This window comes from Grammomys surdaster, unplaced genomic scaffold (genome assembly GCF_004785775.1).
Source record: "Grammomys surdaster isolate TR1022 unplaced genomic scaffold, NIH_TR_1.0 126121, whole genome shotgun sequence".
Taxonomy (NCBI): Eukaryota; Metazoa; Chordata; class Mammalia; order Rodentia; family Muridae; genus Grammomys; species Grammomys surdaster.
In genome coordinates, this window is record NW_021620929.1 from 2,142,543 (window position 1) to 2,165,194 (window position 22,652).

Sequence of the window (22,652 nt, forward strand, 5' to 3'; positions counted from 1 at the left end):
AGAGAGAGAGAGAGAGAGAGAGAGAGAGAGAGAGAGAGAGAGAGAGAACACGAACACAACTTGGACATCGTGCCCCACCCTCCTACTGCACAGCCGGGATCCGGAGGCCCAGACAGGACCCGTGCTGACTGCATAGGCAACTCTAGAAAGCTGTTAGGTTCAGATTCAAGGACTTTGAAACACCAGGGGCCCAAGTCCTGTTGGTTACAGCTGTATGCTGATTTCACCCTTCTCAACATGTGGCTTCTCTTTTTATGGAGACAGGATCTCTCTCTGTTGTTCAGGCTGGGCTTGAGCTCCTGGGATCAAGTGATGCTCCTGCCTCGGCTTTCCAAGCAGCTGGTCACTTGACTGCCTGTCCATTTGTCCATTTTCTCATATGTAAAACAGAAGGGGAAGGGGTGGCAAGCAAGCAAACAAGCAGCCCCTAGAAAGCATAGCATTCTCTTTGAACCCGAGATCTAGGTCAAGACCAGGGCTCTGGACTCCATGCTCCCCTCTTCAGGCCTCACTGGGTCTGCTGTCTGGGAAGTAGGCATGTGGCCCTTGCCTGCCTCTGGTGTCTATGGGAGGCTCATTGTCTGCACCTGTCAAGGCCCCTTGCTGTGAGTGGTTGTGCTTGTCTTTGGTCTTTACCTCACGGCAGCTGAACCTTCTGGATGTGACTTGGTACTCTGAGCAGTCAGGCTTGTGACAGGTCTGGTCTTCAAAACTCACACGCCTGTCTGAATCTCAGCTTCCTGTTGACCGAGAATGGTATTTGCCTTCCAGGTCTGGGTGGCATTGGCTGGTTGGTTTGTTTTTTTTTTTTCATCCACTGTTGCAACATCCTCTGCTGCTTTTTGGGACTAGATTGTTGCCTCAGGCAGGCTCTTAAGGAATTTGGTTTTGGCACAGTCACTGTGTGGCCCCTCCCTGGTGGGCTCTGGCTTCTGAAGTCTGAGAAAGGCACTGGGCACCGACTGAGCCGTTTTGGTGTTGATATTGGCTCCTTGCTGGAGGCCCAGCCCTTTGGTCAATGTTGCTCTTACAGTGTAAGGCAAAGCAGGTTCTGTGCACTCCTGGAAAACAGTCCTCAGTCCTCCTCTACATTTACAGGAAAACATCTTTTTTTGAGGGAACTCAGGAAAAGGTGTCATACAGCCTGGGCACCGAAAGGCAGTGGTGACTTAGGTGGCTTTTGCCATGAGAGCTCGTGGTGGCTGAGAAAGTGCTGTGGTCACCTGACCCTCGATCTGCTGCCCCAAAGGCCCACCCTTCCTTTCTGCCTCTCCAAAGGAAAGGCAGAGAGGAAGAGAGAGGGGGACTGTAGCTACTTATCTCATGGATTTGGGGGAGGGTGTGGGGTGCTGGGTGGTGGTGTGTGTTCCAGACAGGGTTTCTCTGTGTAGCCCTGGCTGTCCTGGAACTCACTCTCTAGCGAGTCAGGTTGGCCTCCAACTCAGAGATCTGCGTCTGCCCCCCTAGTGCTGGGATTAAAGGCGTTTGACAACACGCCTCACCTCTAGAGGATTTTTAAGTTGTTCTGAACAAGCATTCAAAATTGAGTTGAGGGGGAAAGGATTCCCACTCCCACACACATCCTGCAGATCTGAGCTCCTGGGCTGGGTTCTGGAGGTTTCATGACCTTTAGTCTGAAAGGAACTTTGGTGAGGGAGGACCAGTCACCAGGAGCTTGCAGGCAGAGGTCCAGAACACCCTGCTGCTTTGCTCTTGGGGCTTTGCCTTAGCCTGCCCCTCTGCACCAGGACTGATAGCACTGCCAGAGGAGCATGATTGAGATGGTAACTGAGCTAACACAACTAAGAAGCGTCAGCTGAGGGGGAGCGGACTCTGTCCCCCATGAAGGAGGAGCTGTCCTCATCCCTGCATGGGGTTTGGGGCTCTTAGCAGCTTAGCTAGGAAGATCTCAGCTGAGAATGGACAGAAAAATGCTTGTTGGAGCCTTCCCATCATTTCCTTCTCGAAGGCTCCCTCCCCGGTTGGTGCCTTCTGGTACCATGCCCATCATAAGCAGCCACCTGCTCCCTCTCAGCAGGATAGGTGACACCTCTCCATCCAGATCTTAATTCCTGAGGCCAGGGAGAGGGCAGCTGAGTGCGTGGTCACCCTAACTGGGCCTTGCCCGAGGCACAGTGAAGTCATCTGGTTGTAAAGGCTTCTCAGGGCTGGGGATTGGATGGATCTGTAGAGTGTGGAACAGCGGTTCTCAACCTGTGGGCCATGACCCCTTTGGGGGGGTCAGTTTGACCCTTTCATAGGGATCATTCAAGACCATGGGAAAATACATATACTTAACTTATGATTCATTCCACCAGCAAAATTACAGTTATGAAGTATCAGTGATGTAATTTTATGGCTGGGGTCCCCAACACGAAGAACTGTATTAACAGGTGGCAGCGTTAGGAAGGTTGAGGACCACTGGTCTGTGGAATGTAGAGAATCTGCGAAGGTAGACGGCCCAGGTACAGATGAGGGGCATGTGTCTCCTCTCTCAACTTGGACTTGCTTCTTCTCAGTCTTGCAGCTGGCGAGTCTGAGCTGTGGGGTCGAGGGGCTTGATCCTGAGAGGGAACGAGTGTTATCACTCAGGGGCTGGAGATGCAAAGAAAGGACTGTCCTGGGTGGGGTGCGTACAATTGTCACGGAAGGTCAGAGTGGGTATGAGGCACCCCCAGGCAGGCACAGGTGGAGCACCCACTGCCCCTGTGCTCCGTGACAAGCAGCTGCTGGCTTCTAGGGCCCTGTCAAGACTGTGACCTCTGCCCCTGTGAGCACCGGGGTAGAGAGGCTGAAGGCTGTAGCAGCAGTTTGGGGGACACTGAGGGAGTTGTGAGTCTTGTGTCGTTTCTCGGGTCCCCCTGTGCGGTGGAGTGGTGGCATGCCTCCGCTGTTCACAGGCTTGTTTCTCTCTTTTTGGAATTTTGGCAAAACAGAGTAAATATCCTGTTCATCACACTAGCTTTCCCAGGGCCTACAGTTTTTTAATAAGTCAACAAGCCTTGGAGTCCTCACTATTTGTCTATGTTTCAAGGTTTTTATTTTATTTTATTTTATTATTTTGTGACACTGTCTCACAATGTAAGCCTGGCTGGCTTCAAATTCTCAGAGATCCTCCTGCCTCTGCATCCTGAGTACTGAGATAGATTCATGGCCTGTGTCACCATGCCTGACCCAAGGTTTTTTATTCGTTTGTTTTTAAATCATCTCCAACAAATTCTGAATCTGCTAAGTGGCCACCCCAACCCCCGCACTGCTCCTGGTAGACTTCGAGTCTCTGTCTCTGTCACTGATGGTCCGGTGGAATCACACAGTATTTAGGTTTGGGGCCTGGCTTATCTCACTTAGACCGGAGACCAGCGATTACAACGCTCATTTGTCACTGTTTCGGCATTTGGCACCGTTTCGGCATTTCAAGGTGTAACAATGGCCATTACGTATAGGTGCTAGCTTCTTTGGTGGCCTATAGGTGGATCCCACCCTTGGGCGTGGTAGATGGAGAGCAGCATGCACAAGCTAAAATCCATACGTTGGGCTCCTTTGGCTCTGTGGTGGGATTGAAGCTTCTGCGTTGGCCCCTGGAGAAGGGAACTCTGGTGGCCACCATCCAGTGCCCTGCCCCACTCCAGATCTCTCTCCTCCAAACCCTCACCTGCCCCTGTGAAGGCTGTCTCTTGGCCAAGTCATCCTGGCTGGTGAAAGTGTTCACTCTCTTTTTCATCAGATAAGCAGTATTCTGGGCTAGAGAGATGGCTCAGCAGTTAAGAGCACTGACTACTCTTCCAGAGGTCCTGAGTTTAATTCCCAGCAACCACATGGTGGCCCACAACCATCTGTAATGGGATCCAATGCCTTCTTCTGGTGTTTCTGAAGACAACTTCAGTGTACTCACATACATAAAAATAAAATAAAATAAAATAAAGTAAAATAAAATAAAATAAAATAAAATAAAATAGAAGCAGTGTTCTGGGCTGGAGAGATGGCTCAGAGGTTAAGAACACTAGAGGTCCCTGGTTCAATTCCCAGGACCCACATAGCAGCTCACAACTGTCTGTAACTCCTGTTCTGGAGGATCTGATAGCCTCACACAGATGTATATGCAAATGTAACATCAATACATATACAAGTAAATAAATCTTTAAAAAAGTGTTCTGCCCAGGTGACATGTGGCTAGTGGCAGTATTGTGGTGCATGTGCCTCCCCCAATACACACACACACACACACACACACACACACAGTGCTCATGAGTCCTCATTTCAGGCTTTTCCTGTCAGGAAGAATTTTCCTCAGAGTTTTTATTTATTTATTTTTCTTTTCGTGTTCATATTACAAATATTTTATTTTTACATTTGTGTGTGAGTATGCACTGGCCCAGTCTTGTATTTATGGTATGGTTATATCTTGCTTCCTTTTTAGAGACATAGAATGTTCTCCCTGGTCTGAGCTCCCCAGTGTTGACACCTCGTGTGCCCTGGCCATTGTTGGGAGTGTCTGTGTCCCATTGGACATCCGCCTCTGTTTTCACACTTGCATGGGGGCCTGGGAAGCTCTCCAGGGCTGTCTCCTGCCCAGCCTGCCTTGTAACCTTCTAAGTCTCTCCTTTGCAGGCCAAAAACAAGGAGACCGGTGCCCTGGCAGCAGCCAAAGTCATTGAGACTAAGAGTGAGGAGGAGCTGGAGGACTACATCGTGGAGATTGAGATCCTGGCCACCTGTGACCACCCATACATCGTCAAGCTCCTGGGAGCCTATTACTATGATGGGAAGCTCTGGGTAAGCCTGGGCCCAATGTCAGTCAGCATCTGCTGTGTGGGCCAGGGCTGCAGCAGGGGGAAGGTGAAGTGGGCTGCTCTGAGTCCCTGGCCTCCCTTCCCACCCCCACCCCCACTTCCCACACTCTGGCCAAGGCCGCAGAAACAGACGAGTGCTGGAGTGTCTAACCCAGAAAAGGCTAGGCCTGCCCGTAGCCATCCACGAGTGGAGGGATGTGTGTTCCTCATGGAGAAGTCTGGAACAGTCCGAGGGCCGTCGGTGCTCACAAGTTCCGATTTCAGATTGTCAGTTGGGAGGACTTAGGAGCTTCCCCTGCTAAAACCAGGGCAGGTCTGACATCCTCTCGAGCCTGAACATGGCACCCCATGAGGAATTCTTGCCTTGTGGTGCCTTGGACATGGAATACTCCAAGGTCAAGTGAGTGGATTCTGGGTGGATGCCCAGAGGCCTGGCATAGACAGGGCACCTGAGTGTCGATCTGGTGTCATTTAAGGAGTTACAGACCTCCTGCTTCCCACTGTGAGCCTTTGGCTCCTGTAAGGGCTATGGGACCTCACTGGCTTCGTGGGCTGAGGCTGCCCTACAGATAGTCCTGTCACCAGCCTGTCTCATGCTAATACCTCTCAGCTGGCAAAACTCAGATGCCCAAGAGTGAGCATGCTGAACTTGTGTTCTGCCAACTTTTCCTCTCTCTCTCTCTCTCTCTCTCTCTCTCTCTCTCTCTCTCTCTCTCTCTCTCACACACACACACACACACACACACACACGTAAATAATCCCCCTCCAAACTCTAGAGACCAAGGAAGCAAAGTGATGTGTGGGCAAGAAATATCTCAAGTAAATTCTGGGTACAGCTGGCACTGTCAAAATCCTGCAGACATTTGGAGACGTGGCTGAGGGCCCTCAGGCACCAGGCACCTACCTCCGCCATCACTGGGACTATGTGAGCCCAGGTCTTGCCACTGTCGGTGGGAAAGGTGGTTCAGAAGTGTACATTGATCGGAAAGGGTGTTTTAGGCATGGTGCACACTGCTGCGGTGGTTTGCTGTGTTTGGAGGGCATTCCATGGTCTAGTTAGGTCTCAGAACACTGGGAACTTGCTATTGGCTGGTGGTGGTTTGTCATTTTTCATGCCCAGTGGGAAGCAAGAGTCTTGGCTTTTAGTGACAGAATGCCTGACTTCCTGGTGCTAACTGGAGAAACCTGGTTCATTGGAGAAAGAGGTCCTGCTGCTTAGGAAGAAGGAAAAGTCCACAAGACCCATGACTTCTCATATCTCAGGCAGGAATGGAGCCAGCAAGAGGAAGTCTGGCCAAGGGACAGGGAAGGGAGTCAGCCTCTCAGCTGGTGTTAGACTAGTGCCCATAGCTAGGGGATGCCTGAGGAGAGACTTTTTGAACACAGACATTTAGTTGGCACATAGCTTTGGGGGTTCAGGGTGGTAGTGCCAGGGTTGGCCTGGCCCACTGCATGGACTGTGTCAGTTGGAATTCAGAGGGCTTTGTTGAAGAAAATCACATGGTGATACTGGCAGCCAGAGAGCGCCTCAGGTCCCAGAAAGGACCTTGTTACTCATTAGTCCCTTCCGCAGGCATGTCTCTGGTGACTTCATGACTAGTCTCCACTCTCTGCTGACATCACTACAATAGGGACCAGGCTTCCAGTGCTTGAACTTGGGGGACACACACAGGTCATGTTAGCTCCCACTACCCAGGGTTCTGTGCCCTGTCACTTGCTACTCTCTAGTCCTGTCATATGTTCCCTGTCACTCGCTCCCCCATCACACTCACATACAGATTGGAGAGCGGAGACTCTGAAATCTCTCAGATTGTCCTCTGACCTCCACAGGCGCACGTGCAAAGACACAGAGACACACGTAATAATAATAATGATAACAACAACAACAACAACACTTGTTTTTAAGCAGCTAGAGAAAGAAAAAATGAGGCTGAGGTCACTGGGTAGTTATTAGAGAAAAGCACAAGATGAAAACTCCTTGAGGTTGTTGTCAGAGGACCACTGCTGACATTCAAAGTGTGCTTTCTAGATGTTGCAGACACAGTTTTAAAATAAGCTAGCGTACCATCCCTGCCTCTGTGTCTTTGCCGTCTTAGCTGAGGCGTGGTGATGGTTTCGTCCCATGTGAGGACAGCCGTAGCGTCCTCTGTATCCGGAAGAGCTGCACCCTCCAGTGCAGGGTGGTTGCTGCCCTGCGGCTCTGGGAAGACATCACAGTGCTTGTTCCTTTTTGCTTGGAAATCTCTGAGAATTTTGTAGATTTTTTTTTTAAATATCTGTTTGCAAACAGGCATCCCAGAGCCACTTCCCACGGGAGCTGAGGTCCACTGGCTACTCATCTGCTTACCATCATTTCAGCAGTCTGTCCTCCTGCCCCCTGTCCACCATCACTGCGCCTCCCCCTCCCCCTCCCCACCATCACTGTGCCTGCCCCTCCCCATCACTGCATCTGCCCCTCCTTCTCCCCCCCATCACTGCATCCATCCCTCCCCTCCTCTCATCACTGTGTACACCCCTCCCCTTTCCACCATTTATCTACACACGCAAACATCAGGTAGGGAATTACAACAAACTAGGGAAATCTCTCCTCTAGGCCTCAGATGCTGTCTGACAACATTCTTAGCTTTGGGTTCATGAAAGCTGGGGCCCTGTTTGTATGTTCTAAAAGGATTTGCTTAGTAGTAGTCGCAGGATATTAGATCACACACCCAGGGCTGGCAATGAATGGCTTTTTAAGAAGGCCAAGATGGCCTAAGATAATCTGGCTCTGGAGCCGCAACATTCAAACTCCCCCATTCATTGACATTCCAGTCAGTTGGTTGGCTTTTGCTGACTGCTCAGTTGTAGGTGGGACTTCCATTGAGAACTTCAGTTCATAGGTCGTAGCCGTGCTTGGACTGGGGCAGCCCCTGGGGAGAGCTGGAGCCAGTGATGGGAGGCCATCTTGTACAAGGCCTGGATCCCAAAGTGAAGACTCTGTAAGCTGCCCTTACAGAGGTCAGCAACCCCTCACCTTCTGGGATCAGCGTATCAGTGATGGCCCCACCTGGCCCTCCCAGGTCATAAGCTGGGGTGCTGCCCAGCAGCCTGTAGCTTTGAGAGCCTTCTAGGTGAGTCATGGTGGTGTCAGTTTGAAAACATCTATTTTAGACCTTGGCAACCCAGTTACATTTTGCTCAGGGGAAGTACATTCTGTGTTGTAAAAAAAAAAAAAGGAGGGGGGGAGACTGGAGAGATGGCTCAGCGGTTAAGAACACTGACTGCTCTTCCAGAGGTCCTGAGTTCAATTCCCTGAAACCACATGGTGGCTCACAACCATCTGTAATGAGATCTGATGCCTCTTCTGCTGTGTCTGAAGACAGCTACAGTGTACTCATATACATAAAATAAATAAATAAATATTTAAAAAAAAGAGAGAGAGAGGTCAGGTTTGGGGGCAAGAGGTAAAGCACCGAGTCTGGTCAATTCAGGGTAGACCCTGCCCAAAGCCTGGGGGTGTGGTATGTAACATGGGCCAGCTTCAGGGGAAGGGCCATTTGAACTGTGTGTTGCAGGATGCATAGGAGTTGGAAACGTTGCTATGTTAGGCTAAGCGCAGGCTATGTGGAAGTGGAGAGCCATGGGCTGCTGAGATTGAAGACTAGAGGCTACACTGGCTGTTTTCTGTGGGGTAGCTCGAGGTCCAGGCTTCCTGTGTGGTCTCAGGAGCTAGCCTTTCCCATGTAGCTGTGTCACATAACTAGTCAGGGCTGCTCGTTAGGGATAGGTGTTAAGGAGCTGGCTGCTAGCCAAGCACCTGCTGCATCCCAAACAAGCGGGAGGGACCTTCCTCCCTCAACCTGCCGTCCTACAAAGTGAGGTCACTTTTTCCCAGAATTGACAATCCTAGCAAAATTTTTCCAGAGGATTCCTGTTACACTTCTACTTTCAAATATTAAATGGTGCAGGTGGTGGGGAAGTCCCCTCTCCTCATGCCTTGGAGGGCCACAGACCCGTGAGAGCCGTGGACACTCCATTCCTGGTGGTTCTGTTAGCTGTTTGAGGGGCTAAAGGGCAGGTGGGGCTGGGGCACCCTAATTAGATAAGAGTGTGTTTGACCTGGTGTGTAAGAGGTCATTTTGACACATGATCAAAATAGAAGTTATTATAGAGATGTTTTTACTTTTTTATTCTGCCTTTACAAATCCCCTGTGTGTCCTGTCTTTTTTTTTTTTTTTTTTTTTTTTTTGATTTTTTGAGACAGGGTTTCTCTGTGTAGCCCGGCTGTCCTGGAACTCACTCTGTAGACCAGGCTGGCCTCGAACTCAGAAATCCACCTGCCTCTGCCTCCCAAGTGCTGGGATTAAAGGTGTGCACCACCACCGCCCAGCTACAGCACAGTTTTTAAAACATAAAAACATCTGAATTTTCATTGGAAGCTGTTTATCTAGTCTTACGTTACAAAAATCCCATAAGATTCACATCCCCAAGTGTCCTTCTATTCTCCAGTGGCCGAGCTGAGTGGATTTGAGCATTTAGCTTAGCTCGGAGTACAATGGCTGACGGTCAGTTTCCTTCCTGAGTGGTCTCTCTGGTCTTCCCAGTCATCTACCCTTGGTCTTGTTGATTGTCCCAGCTCACTTCACCCCTAACCCAGATAGCAGTCTCTGTGGAACTGGGCCTCTCTTCCAACATGCCCAGAACACTGAGAGGGAAGCTGTGTTCTAGAATGCTCACAGATGCTCTCAGTGGGGGAAGACTGGCTTCTAACTAATGCCCATTTCTGTTGTGTAAATATTCCCACTACAGGTTAGCATGGGGACCACGCTGTGTCGCTAATGCAATCTGGCAGGTCCCTGGTCTCTCCCTGAGCTCAGAGTCTGTGAGCGGAAGCACACTCCAAACACAGACGTGTGTGGGAAGACCAGAGCAAGTGGGAAGCGAGCTTTAGCAAATCTAGCGGAGAAGTGCTGCAGTCAGCCCTTCTGGGGTGTGGTCAGGAGCCGTGGCCTGTAATAGAATAGGAGAAAACCTGCCTCCGAGGAGGGGCCAGGACACTTAAACTGATCCCAGGCTAAATGGAGGCAGACCTCTACAAATTTGTGAAGTAGCAACCAGAGGAAGTTCAAAGGCCCGGAGGCAGGAGCTGTAGAGGCAGGATGCTGAAGCTACCTCAGCCAGAGTCTAGCAGAGACTGAAATGAATGGGACTGGATTGTCCTCAAGCACCTGTGCTGGGAATTCAGCCATGAGCCAGGCAGCCTTGTGGCAGGGAGGACAGCTAAGGAGGAAGTCCCATTCATTCCATGATACATGCATGCACACGTAGAATGAATACACGTACACAGTACTGTGTATCTTCCTCAGGCACTGAATTTTGAGGTGACATTTTTTTTTTTTTGCAGCAAACCTGGATTTCATTGATTCAGTTGGGCTGGCCTCTGAGCTACTGGGATCTACACACACACACACACACACACACACACACACACACCTGTCTCCACCCTCCTGCACTGGAATTACAAGTGTATGTGTACCACACATGTCCTCATGCGTGCGTGGCAGGCACCTCAATCTTCCCAGCACAAATGCTGGCAACTTAAAAAAAATGTCTTGCATTTTAGACATTAAATACATTTATTTAAAAAGGGAATGTGTTGGTGGCACACATCTTTAATCCCAGCAGGAGGTGGGGGCAGTGGATCTCTGTGAGTTCGAGGCTAGCCTGGTCTACAGAGAGAGTTAGTTAGGGATACACAGAGAAACCTTGTCTCAAGTCCCTCCCCACCCCCCAAAAAAGAAGCTTTCGCATCAGCAAAAGTGGAAAACTGCATCTGTTGCCATAGAAACAAAACAAAGATGTTCCGTTGTGGCTGAGCCCTTTGCCCTTAGGAAGCCGTGGCCTGGGTCCTGCCTCGGTGAAGGTCCCCTGGGAGGGCAAGCAAACGCTGAGGAAAGGTGATGTGAAATCAGTGCAGGGTGACACTTCCGCCCATGTGGGCTGGTCTTGTGGTAAGGATGTTTGGCCAGATGAATCAGCATCAGATCTATAGGGTGTCTCTCTTTGGGTGGGATGGTGAAGGACCAGAGTGACCTGTCACTGTGGGGTGGACAGACAGACCCTGAGCATGGTACTGTCTCCCAGCCTGGAGCCCACTTCTCGATGTTCATTATGGATCCTGCAGAGTCCCCTCTGGTGACACTTCCACAGACATCCACGTGGGAAGAGGGACACTGGCTGTTGGGAGGCACCCACCCACGCCTTCCTGTGTGGCCCCAGAGGAGGGCCTGGGTATCTGAGGCTGTTCAGTCTGTACCTTGGTTTCTTACTCTCAGCAACTAAGGACTGCTGGGAGCCCTTTGGAGCACATGAGCCTTGCTGGGCTGTCCTGAGTATGGCAGGCTGCTTGTCATCAGGCCTGGGACACCTTCCATCTAAGGTAGAGCATCCCATGTTGTCTCTACATGTCTCTAGTGTCTCTGGACAGATGACCCTGGCTGAGAGCTGACAGTCCCTCCTACCCACAGCCCACTGCTGTTGTGGTGTGAGGACACCTCTTTGTGGAGCAGGGGCACAGACTGGTAGCCTCAGGCTATGTGGGCCACAGATACCCTTAGTTTGGCCCTCGGCCTGAGATGTGCCCTCAGTTAGCCACCGACCTCAGGACCCCTCTGTGTGCTCTGAAGCTGTTCCCGCACAGATTCTCGTAGGGCAGAATTCGGGGAGGGGGAGGGCATGGAATGAAATATTTTTCATCCACTTTTTTTTTTTTAAACCAAAGCTGAGGAGCATAAAGATGACTAAGAGGACGCATTTCCGGAAGAGAACGCCAGGAGCCATTTCTTCCCACGGGGGCTTGCTGCTCAGGCCTGGATGCAAGGAATCCAGGAGGCCTGCCGCAGAGAGTCCCAGCTGGGCTGTGGACAGCCCCAGGAGCTTCCTGAGCATGCTGGGCATCCGCATGTTGGGGATACGTGTGTGAGTGTGTACCCGCACACGGCTCAGAGTTGTTGGGGATACGTGTGTGAGTGTGTGCCCGCACACAGTTCAGAGTCACTGGTAGAGGACTTTGAATGTTCTGAACACAGAGTGATAACATCTGTCTGATAACTGTCTGAAATGATAACCTAGAATATCACAGTGCAGCCCCCAATAGGAATGAAGTGAAGGAAGTCGACTAAAGAGAACGGTGCTCCATGTGACCCAAGGCATGCTGGGTTGGAATCAGGAGACCTGAGAACCTCAAGGTCTCTACTTCCTTCTCCAGACTCAATGACCTGGCAAGGAGGGACTCCCCCCCCCCCAACAACTCCCAGAGCAGCTGGGGCTGCCCCTTTGAGCCCGCCCCTTTTCTTGTTGAATGAGTCCGCCCCTCCTATTATTATAATTCATTTTTTTCCCCTTAGATTTTTCCATGGAGCTTGGGATCTGTTTTAGTCTATGTGTTTTCAGACAGGGTCTCACTATGTAGCCCTGGCTGTCCTGGAATTTATTCTGTAGACCAGGTTGGCCTTGAACTCACTCAAATCCACCTGCCTCTGCCTCTTGAGGGCCAAGGTTAAACGTGTGCATCACCACCGCCTGGCTCTATTATTGTAATTCTTAATTCTGGATCCCTAGTCATCTGAATGGCCAGGGCAATCCTTGTCAGGGTGTGTGGCCCCCGGGCATGGGCTCTGAGGGCTCCCTGACAGTCACTAACTTCTGCCTACCATTTAGGGTCTATCTCCCTCCCCCTGCCACCCACATGCTGTGCTCACACAGACACCTCTGTCCTCTGAGGCAGGTGTATTTCCTATGCCACCCCTTTTATACAGGGGACCCCAGAGGCTCAGGGAGGGTGTCATGGTTTAGATTAGGTTTTGTTCCCCGAGGACTCACATGCTGGGACTTTGTCCCAAGGGAAACACTGCAAAAGACTGGAGAAGCTCAAAGAGGCGAGGTGTAGCAAAAGGTGAGTGGGCCTTTGTGCATCTTGCCCGTCCCCTGCTTTCTAGAAGGATTATGTTGACTTTGGAGTGTGCAGCTTCCCACCAGATGGGTGTTTCTAGCTGTCCCACCTCTCTGAATTAGCATGAACCTTCCCAAGAAGCACCTCATCCAGCACCTCCTGACTTGGCTCAGAGAGTGGTGGTTCTAGCCCTCCCCTCCCAGCAGATCTGCCCTCAGTCTACCAGGGCTCCTGGAGGCCCTGACAGGGACCCATAATTACAGCCCAAGGCAGGAAGCCAGGCAGTTGATTCTGCTCTCTTGCATTTTTGGGGGGCTTCCCCTTTCTTCTGGGCCACTCCCTTGCTGCCCTCTCAGGAGGACTCAACAGGGTTGTCTCTGAGAGAACCCTTACCCTGTGACTCTTGTGACCTCTGCCCCATTGTAAAACTGCTTATGTGGTTATGACATTCCAGAGGCCAGTCTCATGGGGTTGACGCCCACCCCCCTGGAGCAGGCGGAGCCATTATTCATTCAGTGGTCATTCGTTCATACGCAGAATCGGCCGCAGCATGCCAGGAAGTTTTAGGTGCTGAGGACACAGGCTCGGAGCTGGTCTGGTCTCTCAAGTGTCCTGTGAGGATGCCGCTTGGGTGTTACTAGCTATATCTGTATTTGGTACATTTACTAAACACTGGTCCCATGTGTCACCCATTTGACTGTGACCTGGAGGCAGGCCCTACAGTTACCCAAACTTGATGGATGACGTTGCAGTTTCTGAGATGAGCTAGTGGCAGACTGACATGCTCCACATGGAGGCCTGGCCAAGTAGAAGCTTTGGCTCCATGAGGACTGTGCTTTGGGAAAGACAGTAGCCCTGGGAATATGGAAAGGCTGTGTCACCCGCCTCTTGTTCACTGGTGGGACGTAGGACCCAACACTGCTTACCTCTCTGGCTCTCTGAGCTGGCAAGTGCTATCTGTTAGTTATACCCAGTGTCCCATCTCACCATCCATCTCTGGTTCCAACCTCGCCTGCCTCTCAGGGATTCAGTGCTATTCAGTAAGTTATGTGGTAGAGGATACCAGCTCTGAGGAGGAGCCTCCTATAGCCTTGGTGTGGCATTGTCCTATGTGCCCTGTCCTCGTCCAAGGTTCCAAGTCCTCGTCCCAAGTCCCTGGTGGCCATGACTGGGCTCAGTGCTGTTTCTCTCTAGTCTTATGAGATGGTGGCTAGCCAGCCAGCCAGCTAGCCAGACTGAATGGTCCCTCTCAAAGAGGGACTTCTTTGACCCTCCCTGGAGAGTCTGAGCTCAGCTTGGACTTAACATTTCCTGTACAGTGGCCAGGACTGCGGCTCAGGGAACTCTGAACCTGAAGCTCGGACCCCTAGCCTCTGGGATGGACAGTCTAGGAAGGAGGCATGCCTGCCACTGAGTCACCTCAGTCCCATCTGAGTGATGCCTTGGGGCCTAGGCAAGCACCTTTGAGTATGGACATGGAGTGGGTGTGGCTGAAGGCAGAGCAGCAGTCAGAACTGCCACCTCCACCCCAGCATACATCCAAGGACCCAGTTACTGCCTGTGACTCAGGCTTCATTCCAAAGCTGCCAGGACCGGGGAAAGCTAGATTCCTCACCCAGGCTTGCTGCAAGGTGGTGGGTGGAACTGGCACGGAGGAACAAGGCTGGACCTAGGAGGCCTCGTGGGTGTGGGCGCCCCACTCAATGGCCGCATTGTTTGGCTGATACTCAGAAGTGGGGAGGTCCAGGGACTCCACCTACAGGGACAGGCAGCTGACTAGGTGACTAGGCTGGGTTTATGTTGACTCTTGCTTTTTTTTTGAAGGCTGCCTTCATGACTTCCTGTTTCAAGCTTTGGTTGACTAACCAGAAGCTTCTGTCTTCTGCACTGTTAGAGAGCCTGGAGGCCCCCAGTTCTTGACCTGGGGACTAGCTGCAGACACTATCCCTGCTTCCTCAAGGAGAAATGAATCCCAGAGCGGAAAGGTGGCTGGCCGCAGGGCTCGACCGTCCCTCATCACAGCCAGTTTGAGTTTATTCCTTCTCCACTTGTGTGCTGAGTAGCTTTGGGGCAGCCCCTTACTCTGTCGAGCCTCTGTATTCTCATCTGTACAATAGGCTGCTTGTGGCTGAAGGAATGTTTATAGATTGCTTAGCACAGCCCTGGGTCAGTGAATCTTCCCTAGATTCTGAAACATACCAAAGCCATTCAGCAAACACTTGTTGATCATGTGCAGCTAGAGTCCTCTGTGCCTGTGGGTTCAATGTCACTGGCACTGAACACACAGAGGCTTCTTTCCTTGTCGGTGTTGCCTAAGTGATACAAGAGAACAAGCCTCCACCTAGCATCCCCATTGAGTTAGCCGCAGTAACTCTTCTAGAATCTTCCAGATGCATGGGAGGATGTGTGGGCTCTGTGTGGACACACCATTCAAGTCAGGGACTCTGGCATTGGTAGATTTCGATCTCTTGGGTCCTGGCCAGATTCCCAGACTGGCAGACAATTGTACGAGGCTCAGACTCTGACCACCAACCTTTCACAAACATAAACTTGCTTGTTCTGTGAAAAAGTGACTACAATCACACAGAGATCTAAAATGTTGATGCCACGAAAGGTCATACAGATTTGAGAACCTCATTTTCCAGATGGGGAAACAGAGGCCCAGGTAAGAAAGCGGTTAGGGTAGTCTGTGGTAAGACAGTGGCCCTTTGTGGAGCTGTGTCTGGACCCCCTAGCTGTGCTCAGGAGTTTCACATATATAGGTCACCTGAGCGTCTGTTCCTGGTCAGTATATGGTAGTGACCTCAGGAAAGGCCCAGGGTGGAGAATTGAGGCCCAGAGTCCTGAAGGTCAGCAGAGCGGTGGCTCACCTCTGGACTGTGTGTGACTCAGTTGTCTCTGGGGGATGGTGATGGCTCTGGCATTGCCTGGTGGGGCTGTCTAGGGGCTGTAAAAGTTAATGTCTAAGCCCTGGGGTGGCCAGGCCGTGCTTCTCTGGGCTGGGACATCCTGGGCCCTTATCTCTGGGAGAGCAGCCTGCTCAGTCCATGTGTGGAATGGAAGGGCCCAGGGGCTAGAGGCAGGAGACCAATGGCCCCATTCTCAGTGTCCCAGGGCCTGTGACTCAAGCTTCCTGTGGCTTCCTCTGTGAGATGGGATGGGAGCTCGCTTCACTCTCACAGAACCCACCTCACCCCAATCCTGGCTCTGCCACTTTCAATAGCATGACCTGACTCTGAGACTCAGGTCCCTGTATCTAAATGGGAATAAAATATCACCTAATCCTGATCACTCCAGGTGGCATTTATCAGCACCTACCTAGTGTATATCAAGCATGTGTTCTGGGTCCATGCCACAGTGAGCATCACTCCCAACTGAGATGCCAGCATCTGTCAGAGTATCTCCTGAAGAGCGAGTATGGCAGTCCATGCCGAGCCTTTGCTCAGGGAATGGCATCAGAGAAACACTCCAGCTGTGTTAGGTGTCATGGAAGGGGAAACTGAGGCTGGCCAGGATGGCCAGCATCATGTGGAAGGCCTGCACACTTGGAACTTGCCACTGCCACTTAGCTGGCCAGCTCTTCGGGGTCAGCATTGCATTGGGAGACAGGAGGAAGGTGGAGACATGACAATTTTCATTTCTGGGTCCCTCAGGCCTACGTGGTTACTGGCTCAAATCTTCACATGAATAGTTAGCTCGTGGCAGCAGAGGATGCTGTATAGGAAAGCAGGGTACCTCTCAGAGTGACCCCTGGGTGCTAGAGTGTTGTGCCAAAGACGAGGTTGCCCCAGAATGTCCATGGCAGTGAGGCGGGATGGCTCCTTACTGCTCTATTTCTGTTCTGTCACTGTGCCTGAAACAGTGCCTGGTCCAGGGCCCAAGTCTCACAATTCTCTATTCCATTCACAAGTGGTCAGAGCAGTGGAGCCCAGAGCTCAGGACAGCTGCTTAGCCTAACTAAGGGCATTGTGGTCCACAGTGCTCTCCAGGTTCCTTGGCCTTCAGCCCAAGAAGGAAGGCGGTGACTTTAGGCTGCTGTCACATCCTCCATTAGGTACCCTCAAGCAAGGTCTCCAAGGAAACAGGGAATCTCCTAGATACTGAGGAAGACCAGCTGTGCTAGGGACAAGCCTCCACAAGAAGGATCCGGGACTGCAAGGGTGGGCCTCCCACCAGCATCCCTGTGTGGGAGGCCTGCCTTTGTTTGTTTTGGTTTTGTTTCACTTTCCTGACATGGGTAAGTGCATGTTTGTTTTATGAAGGCCAGAGGTCAATGTCAGGTATCTTCCCTGCCCCTGGCTCTGCCCCTGCCTCACACACCTTAGTTTTTGAGGTCTTTTCGGAACAGGGAGCTCACTGATTCTCCTAGACTGACTAGACAGCAAGCCCAGGGATCCTCCTGCCCCATCTCCCCAGAGCTGGGATTATAGGCGTCGGTCACTGTACTTAGTCTTCTTATATGGGCGCTGTGAAGCTGAAGCTCAGGTCCCATTCCATCGCTTGCACACCAGGCACTTTTCTGAATGAGCCATCTCTCTCCAGCATGCCTTTTTTTAAAAACGAAAACAAACGTTTGTTTCCTGGAAGAAGAGACATCACATGGGACCCGCCCTTGTAACAAAATTTCAAGTACAGACTGCATTATTGTTGATTAGTATTACACTATGGACAACAGGCTCAGAGCTGACTGGGCTTGAGGAAGTGGGACGTTGAGCCCCTTTGATTAGCAGCACCCTTTCCAAGGTCACTCTGGGGTCTGTCAGTATGGGGTCCCCGGCAGTACCCGGTCCCTGGCATAGATGAGTCTGCAGTGTCATCTTTCTGCTTCTGGCTTCTCTCCCTCAGTGTGACATCCTAAGGACTCATGCTTGTCCTCTGTCACACTACAGACTTCTCTTTGGAAGTCAGCAGTTCTGGTAGCTGACACACTCTGTGTGTGTCACCCATCTGTCACGGACACATAGCTTGCTTCCACACCACCTTGCCTTTTGTGAATTGTGCTTCAGTGAGCATGGGTGTGCTGACAGCTCTTTGCAACCCTGGTTCGAATCCTTTTGGATAAATGCCCAGATGTCGGATAGCTTGATCCTGTGTTCCATTTTGGATTTCTTGAGAAAAAACCCAGGATGGCCTTGAACTCATAATCTAACTGCCTCTGCCTCCTGAATTCTGGCCACCACACAGTTCCATGCTGTGTTCTGTGGTAGCCTCACCACTTTGTGTCCCTGCTGGCAGTGGGCCAAGGCTTCCTTTGTGTCCCCCAGACAGCACCTGATGGCACTGTGTTTGATGACAGCAGTCTGACAGGGTTCTCCTAGTGTTTACGACATGTTTGCTCGTACACTTGTTTGTCTCTGGAGGCCTGTCTGCTCCATCCCAGCTGCTCTTGGTTGGGATGTTGGAGGTCCTTTTGCTGCTGAGTTTTAGGATCTCATCTGGTAATCCGGGAATTACCGAGCCTGTTAGGAAATGGTGGTGATTGGCAGGTATGTCCCTGGGCTACAGGCCGCTCTGTGTCCTCTGTTCCACAGAAGCAGTTGCGTTGGACAGGCCTGCTTGCTTCTGGTCAGGGAGACTATGTATTATCTGATGTCATGTCTGTGATGTCACTGCCAAGACCAGCGTCATGGAGCTGTTCCTGCTGGCTTCTCTGGCCTTTTACAACATGTGCTATGTCCAGCCTTTCATTCACTTTCCATTAATGTTTGTGTAAAGTAAGAGGTCTTCGGCCACGTGTCAGGAGCCTGGAGTCTGGGAGTGTGGCGAAATGTATGGCGTCCCTTGCAGGGTCTCCGGCCATCTCTAGCCAGTGCTCCACTAGAAACCAAGCCATCCTTTCGGGGTCCAACACCCATCCTTCATATTTCCACCTTTGGCTTCTAGCACAGGGTCACTCTGAATCGACATCTGTGATGAAGACGTTCTGCATCACGCACATCAACTGTCTCTCACAAAGCTGTCTGGTCTTAGGAGTGGCTTTGGTCCGTCACTTAATCAACTCTGTGTTATTTCCCCCTGCAGTTCGTTAATGTGATACATTAATAATTGTTGTTAAACCATCCTTGCATTCCTAGAGTAAATCCTGCTTGGCTGAGGTCTAATCAGTTTGCTAGATCATGTTAAGTTTGATCTGTGGTGGTGTATTTGTATATAACCTACTGTCTCTAGATAATTCACAAGCCCCAAGACTGCAAATGCTGGGTTGTTACGATGTATTAGTTAGGGAACCATGATAAGAAAAATGACCATGGGGCTGGAGTGGCTCAGAGGTTAAGCTCACTGGCTCCAGAGATCCTGAGTTCAATTCCTAGCAATCACAGGATGGTTCATAACCATCTATAATGAGATCTGGTGCCCTCTTCTGGTGTGGGGGCATACACTAAATCATGATAAATAAATAATCTTTTTTTTAAAAAGCATCAGAACACTTAATACATAGTAAATAAATATATCTTTAAAAAAAAAAAGCATAGGGCAGTGGTGGCACACACCTTTAATCCCAGCCCTCAGGAGGCAGAGGCAGGCGAATCTCTGTGAGTTCCAGGCCAGCCTGGTCTACAAAGCCAGTTCAGGACAGCCAGCGCTCTGTTACACAGAGAAACCCTGTCTTGAAAATCAAAAAGAAAGAAAGAAAGAGAGAAAGAGAGGAGAGGGAGAAAGAAAGAAGAGAAAAGATGACCATTACAGACATTTTTTTGCTCATATTTTTAACCCAAAGGTTGGCCGACTCTATGAATGCCAGCCAGTAGATTAGAGGGCAAACTTTGTTACTGTTGCTTTTTGCTTTCTAATTAAGCCTCACGTAGCTGTCAAAGCCCAGAGGAATTGATAATCCAAGCCCCTGCAGCCCAGTGCTGACAAACTGAAGGGTAATCCCTAATTTCCTAAAGGCTAAAAAATCAAGTAGGACAGGAGACTGGAGCTGGGGCTGAGGGGCCTGACCTCACGCTGAGCCTCCCAACAGCCAAGACGAACTACAGATAAAGCGGAAGCACGGGTGTCCACAGCTCCTTAGGTGGAAAAGAGGAAGGAAATCAGACTCTCCGAGCTCACTGCTCCCCAGGGCTGAGTGTGTGTGGAACCTTGTGTGTGGGTGTTGTGCAAGGGGTGTTGCAGTTGAAGACACAGGGCCCGCCTTGCCTGGCCACTTCTCACACTGGCTTGTGATAATCGTGAGGATGTGCCAATAGTTTGTGGTTCTGGGAACTATGTTTATGGGCAGCCATAGTCCCCAGGGACACTCGCCGATTTCATTCACTCAGGGTGCCACAGAAGTGTATCAGGAGTGCAGCAACAGTGTGGCTTTTCTGCTGGGCTTTCCAGCCTGGGATTGTTGTAGTGTTCCTGGTGATGTTGGAGGCTCAGTGACTGGAGGCCGAGCTCAGTGTCGTTTTACAGAAGAGGAAATGGACTGGGGGAGGTTCTCAGTATCACAGTCTCTTGCGTGGAATATCGGAAGGGACTGCTATCTTTTCCTTTTTGATGGTACCTGGCAGAGAAGAGGGGTATCTGACCCTGTTACTGTGCCCAAGAGGGCAGACCCCTTCAATCCTTGTGATGAATCTAGAAATCAACAGTCACCTGTGTTACAGGGACTGGCTAGTGGCTTCAGGCTTCTGGGGGTATTGGGAGTCAGCCTGATTGCAAGCAGACATTGCCTTGGAAGAAGGAAGAGGATGGCATCCTGGTTTTGTTTCCTGTTGCTGCTGTGGAAACAGCCTGATGAAAGCAACTTAGAGGGGAAAGGGTTTATTTCAGCTCACAGCTCCAGGTTACATGGCATCATTGTAGGGAAATTAATGCAGCGGGCAGCAGAAGAGGCTGGTCACACCTACAGTCAGGAGCAGAGGGAGGGTACATGCATGCTTGTGCTCGACTTGCCTTCTCCACTGTCCTCCAGTGCAGGGACCAGACCAACAGGATGGTGCTGCCCACAGTGAGCTGGGTCTTCCCACCTCAGTTTACTCAATCAAGACAGTCCTCCACACACCACCTGATCTCTGTAGTCCCTCACTGAGACCCTTTTCATATGATTCCAATGTGATTATGTCAAGTGATAACTAAACCAACCAGCTCGGATAGCTTCCGTGGAGTCTCAAAAACAAACAGCTGGGCTAGGTGGCATTGGCCTTCAATCCCACTACCCAGGATGCAAAGGCAGACAGATCTTTGTGAGTACAAGGCCAGTCTGGGCTACTTAGTGAGTTCCAAGTCAACCAGAGGTACATAGTGAGACCCTGTCTGAAAGCAACTAGAATAAAAGAGATCCCAAGCTCCATAGATGAGTCAGGGTAGCAGCGGATATTGGCTGAGCCCCAACCAGGAGGGTCAACCTGGTATTCCTGAGAGGGGTAGGGTGTGCCATTCACCTGACCTACTCACTGTCCCTTCGTGGTGACTAGGACTTGTGTCTTTCCCACCGCTGTGCTCTACAGCTGATCCTTCCCAGTGACTGACAGGAATGCCTGGGTCTCTTGTGGAGCTGGGAAGGATTGCAGGCAGGGTGCGGTGAAATGCTGAGAAGTCCACCTGATGCCTCGGAGGACAGTGAGTGGGGGTGAGTTGGGGGTGGGTGGGTGACTGATGGTGGTTTTCCTTCCCCGCTATATGGGCTCTACAGATGGATACTTCCTTGAGGGGTTATTGTCAGATTAGAGAGAAGTCTTGGGGAAGCTGAGGTCAGTTTGCTGTTGATGAACAGGCAGTGTGACCTAGCTGTCTCAGAGCCGTATCCTCCCTTCCTGTGGGCAGCAGTGTGCAAGCAGACAAGTGCCCTTTCTCTTACGGCGTGTGGTGGGGCTGGCAGGTCAGGACTGTCCGCACTGGGCATCTAGAGCTGCTTGCCGGTCGATGCAGCCCAGCCCCACTTACTCTCCGTGGTTCCCAGCATGGCTCATCTCTCAACACAACCCAGTGGTTGGCCACAGTTGCAGGCAAGAAGCACAGCAGCCCCTTTTAGAGCTGAGCTGAGTCCAGATGGTGGAAGGCACCCTAAGGAGATGTAGGCCAGGGGTGTGGGACCAGCTGTGGTTGCCTCTAAAGCCCTTCTCATTTTATCTTTATCTCTATATTGCCCAGAAGCCTCTAGAACATTGGCTCACAATCTATGGATTATGACCCCTTGGGAGTTGAATGACTCTCTCTCATAAGGGTCACCTAAGACCCTTGGAAAACCTTGGAAAACACAGATATTTACATTAAAATTTATAGCAGCAAAATTACAGTTAGGAAGTAGCAATACTTTTGTGGTTGAAGATCCCCACAACGTGAGTTGCAGCACTAGAACAGTTGAGAACCACTGCTCTAGAAGGTAAGACTGCGGACCCACCCCAGTCCTGCGGTGTCTTCTCCCTTCTGTTGGAGAGCTGGTATTGTGGCTGGATGTGTCTGTCCTTCCTGTTTAGAGAGAACTGGCTGGCTTCTTTGTCAGCCCATGATGCTGGCTCTGCTCCTGCTGAATTACATCAAGGGACTGGAGCTGGAAACTGGAAGGTAGCTCTAGAGTATTCATGATGTTGATGTCTCTACTCAGGGCAGGTGACAGAGATCTGCTTAGAGTGATCCAGGAGAAGCGGGATGAGAGTGCTCCAGGAGGAGCAGGGATGAGAGTGCTCCAGGAGGAGCAGGGATGAGAATGGACCAGGAGGAGCAGGGATGAGAGTGCTCCAGGAAGAGCAGGGATGAGAATGCACCAGGAGGAGCAGGGATGAGAGTGATCCAGGAGGAGTGGGATGAGAGTGCACCAGGAGGAGCAGAGATGAGAGTGCTCCAGGAGAAGCAGAGATTGAGAGTGCTCCAGGAGGAGTGAAATGAGAGTGCTCCAGGAGGAGCAGGGATGAGAGTGCTCCAGGAGGAGCGGGATGAAAGTGCTCCAGGAGGAGCGGAATGAGAGTGCACCAGGAGGAGCAGAGATGAGAGTGCTCCAGGAGAAG

At 51.0% G+C, this 22,652-nt stretch overlaps 1 protein-coding gene across 1 annotated transcript in view; it reads left to right on the forward strand.

Moving 5' to 3' along the window:
* Positions 1-22,652, forward strand: part of Stk10 (serine/threonine kinase 10) — a 91,228-nt gene that overhangs the window by 19,329 nt on the left and 49,247 nt on the right. Inside the window, exon 2 of the mRNA XM_028756530.1 lies at positions 4,609-4,773. Coding sequence (XP_028612363.1) covers positions 4,609-4,773 — 165 coding nt within the window. The remainder of the gene's footprint in view (positions 1-4,608; positions 4,774-22,652) is intronic.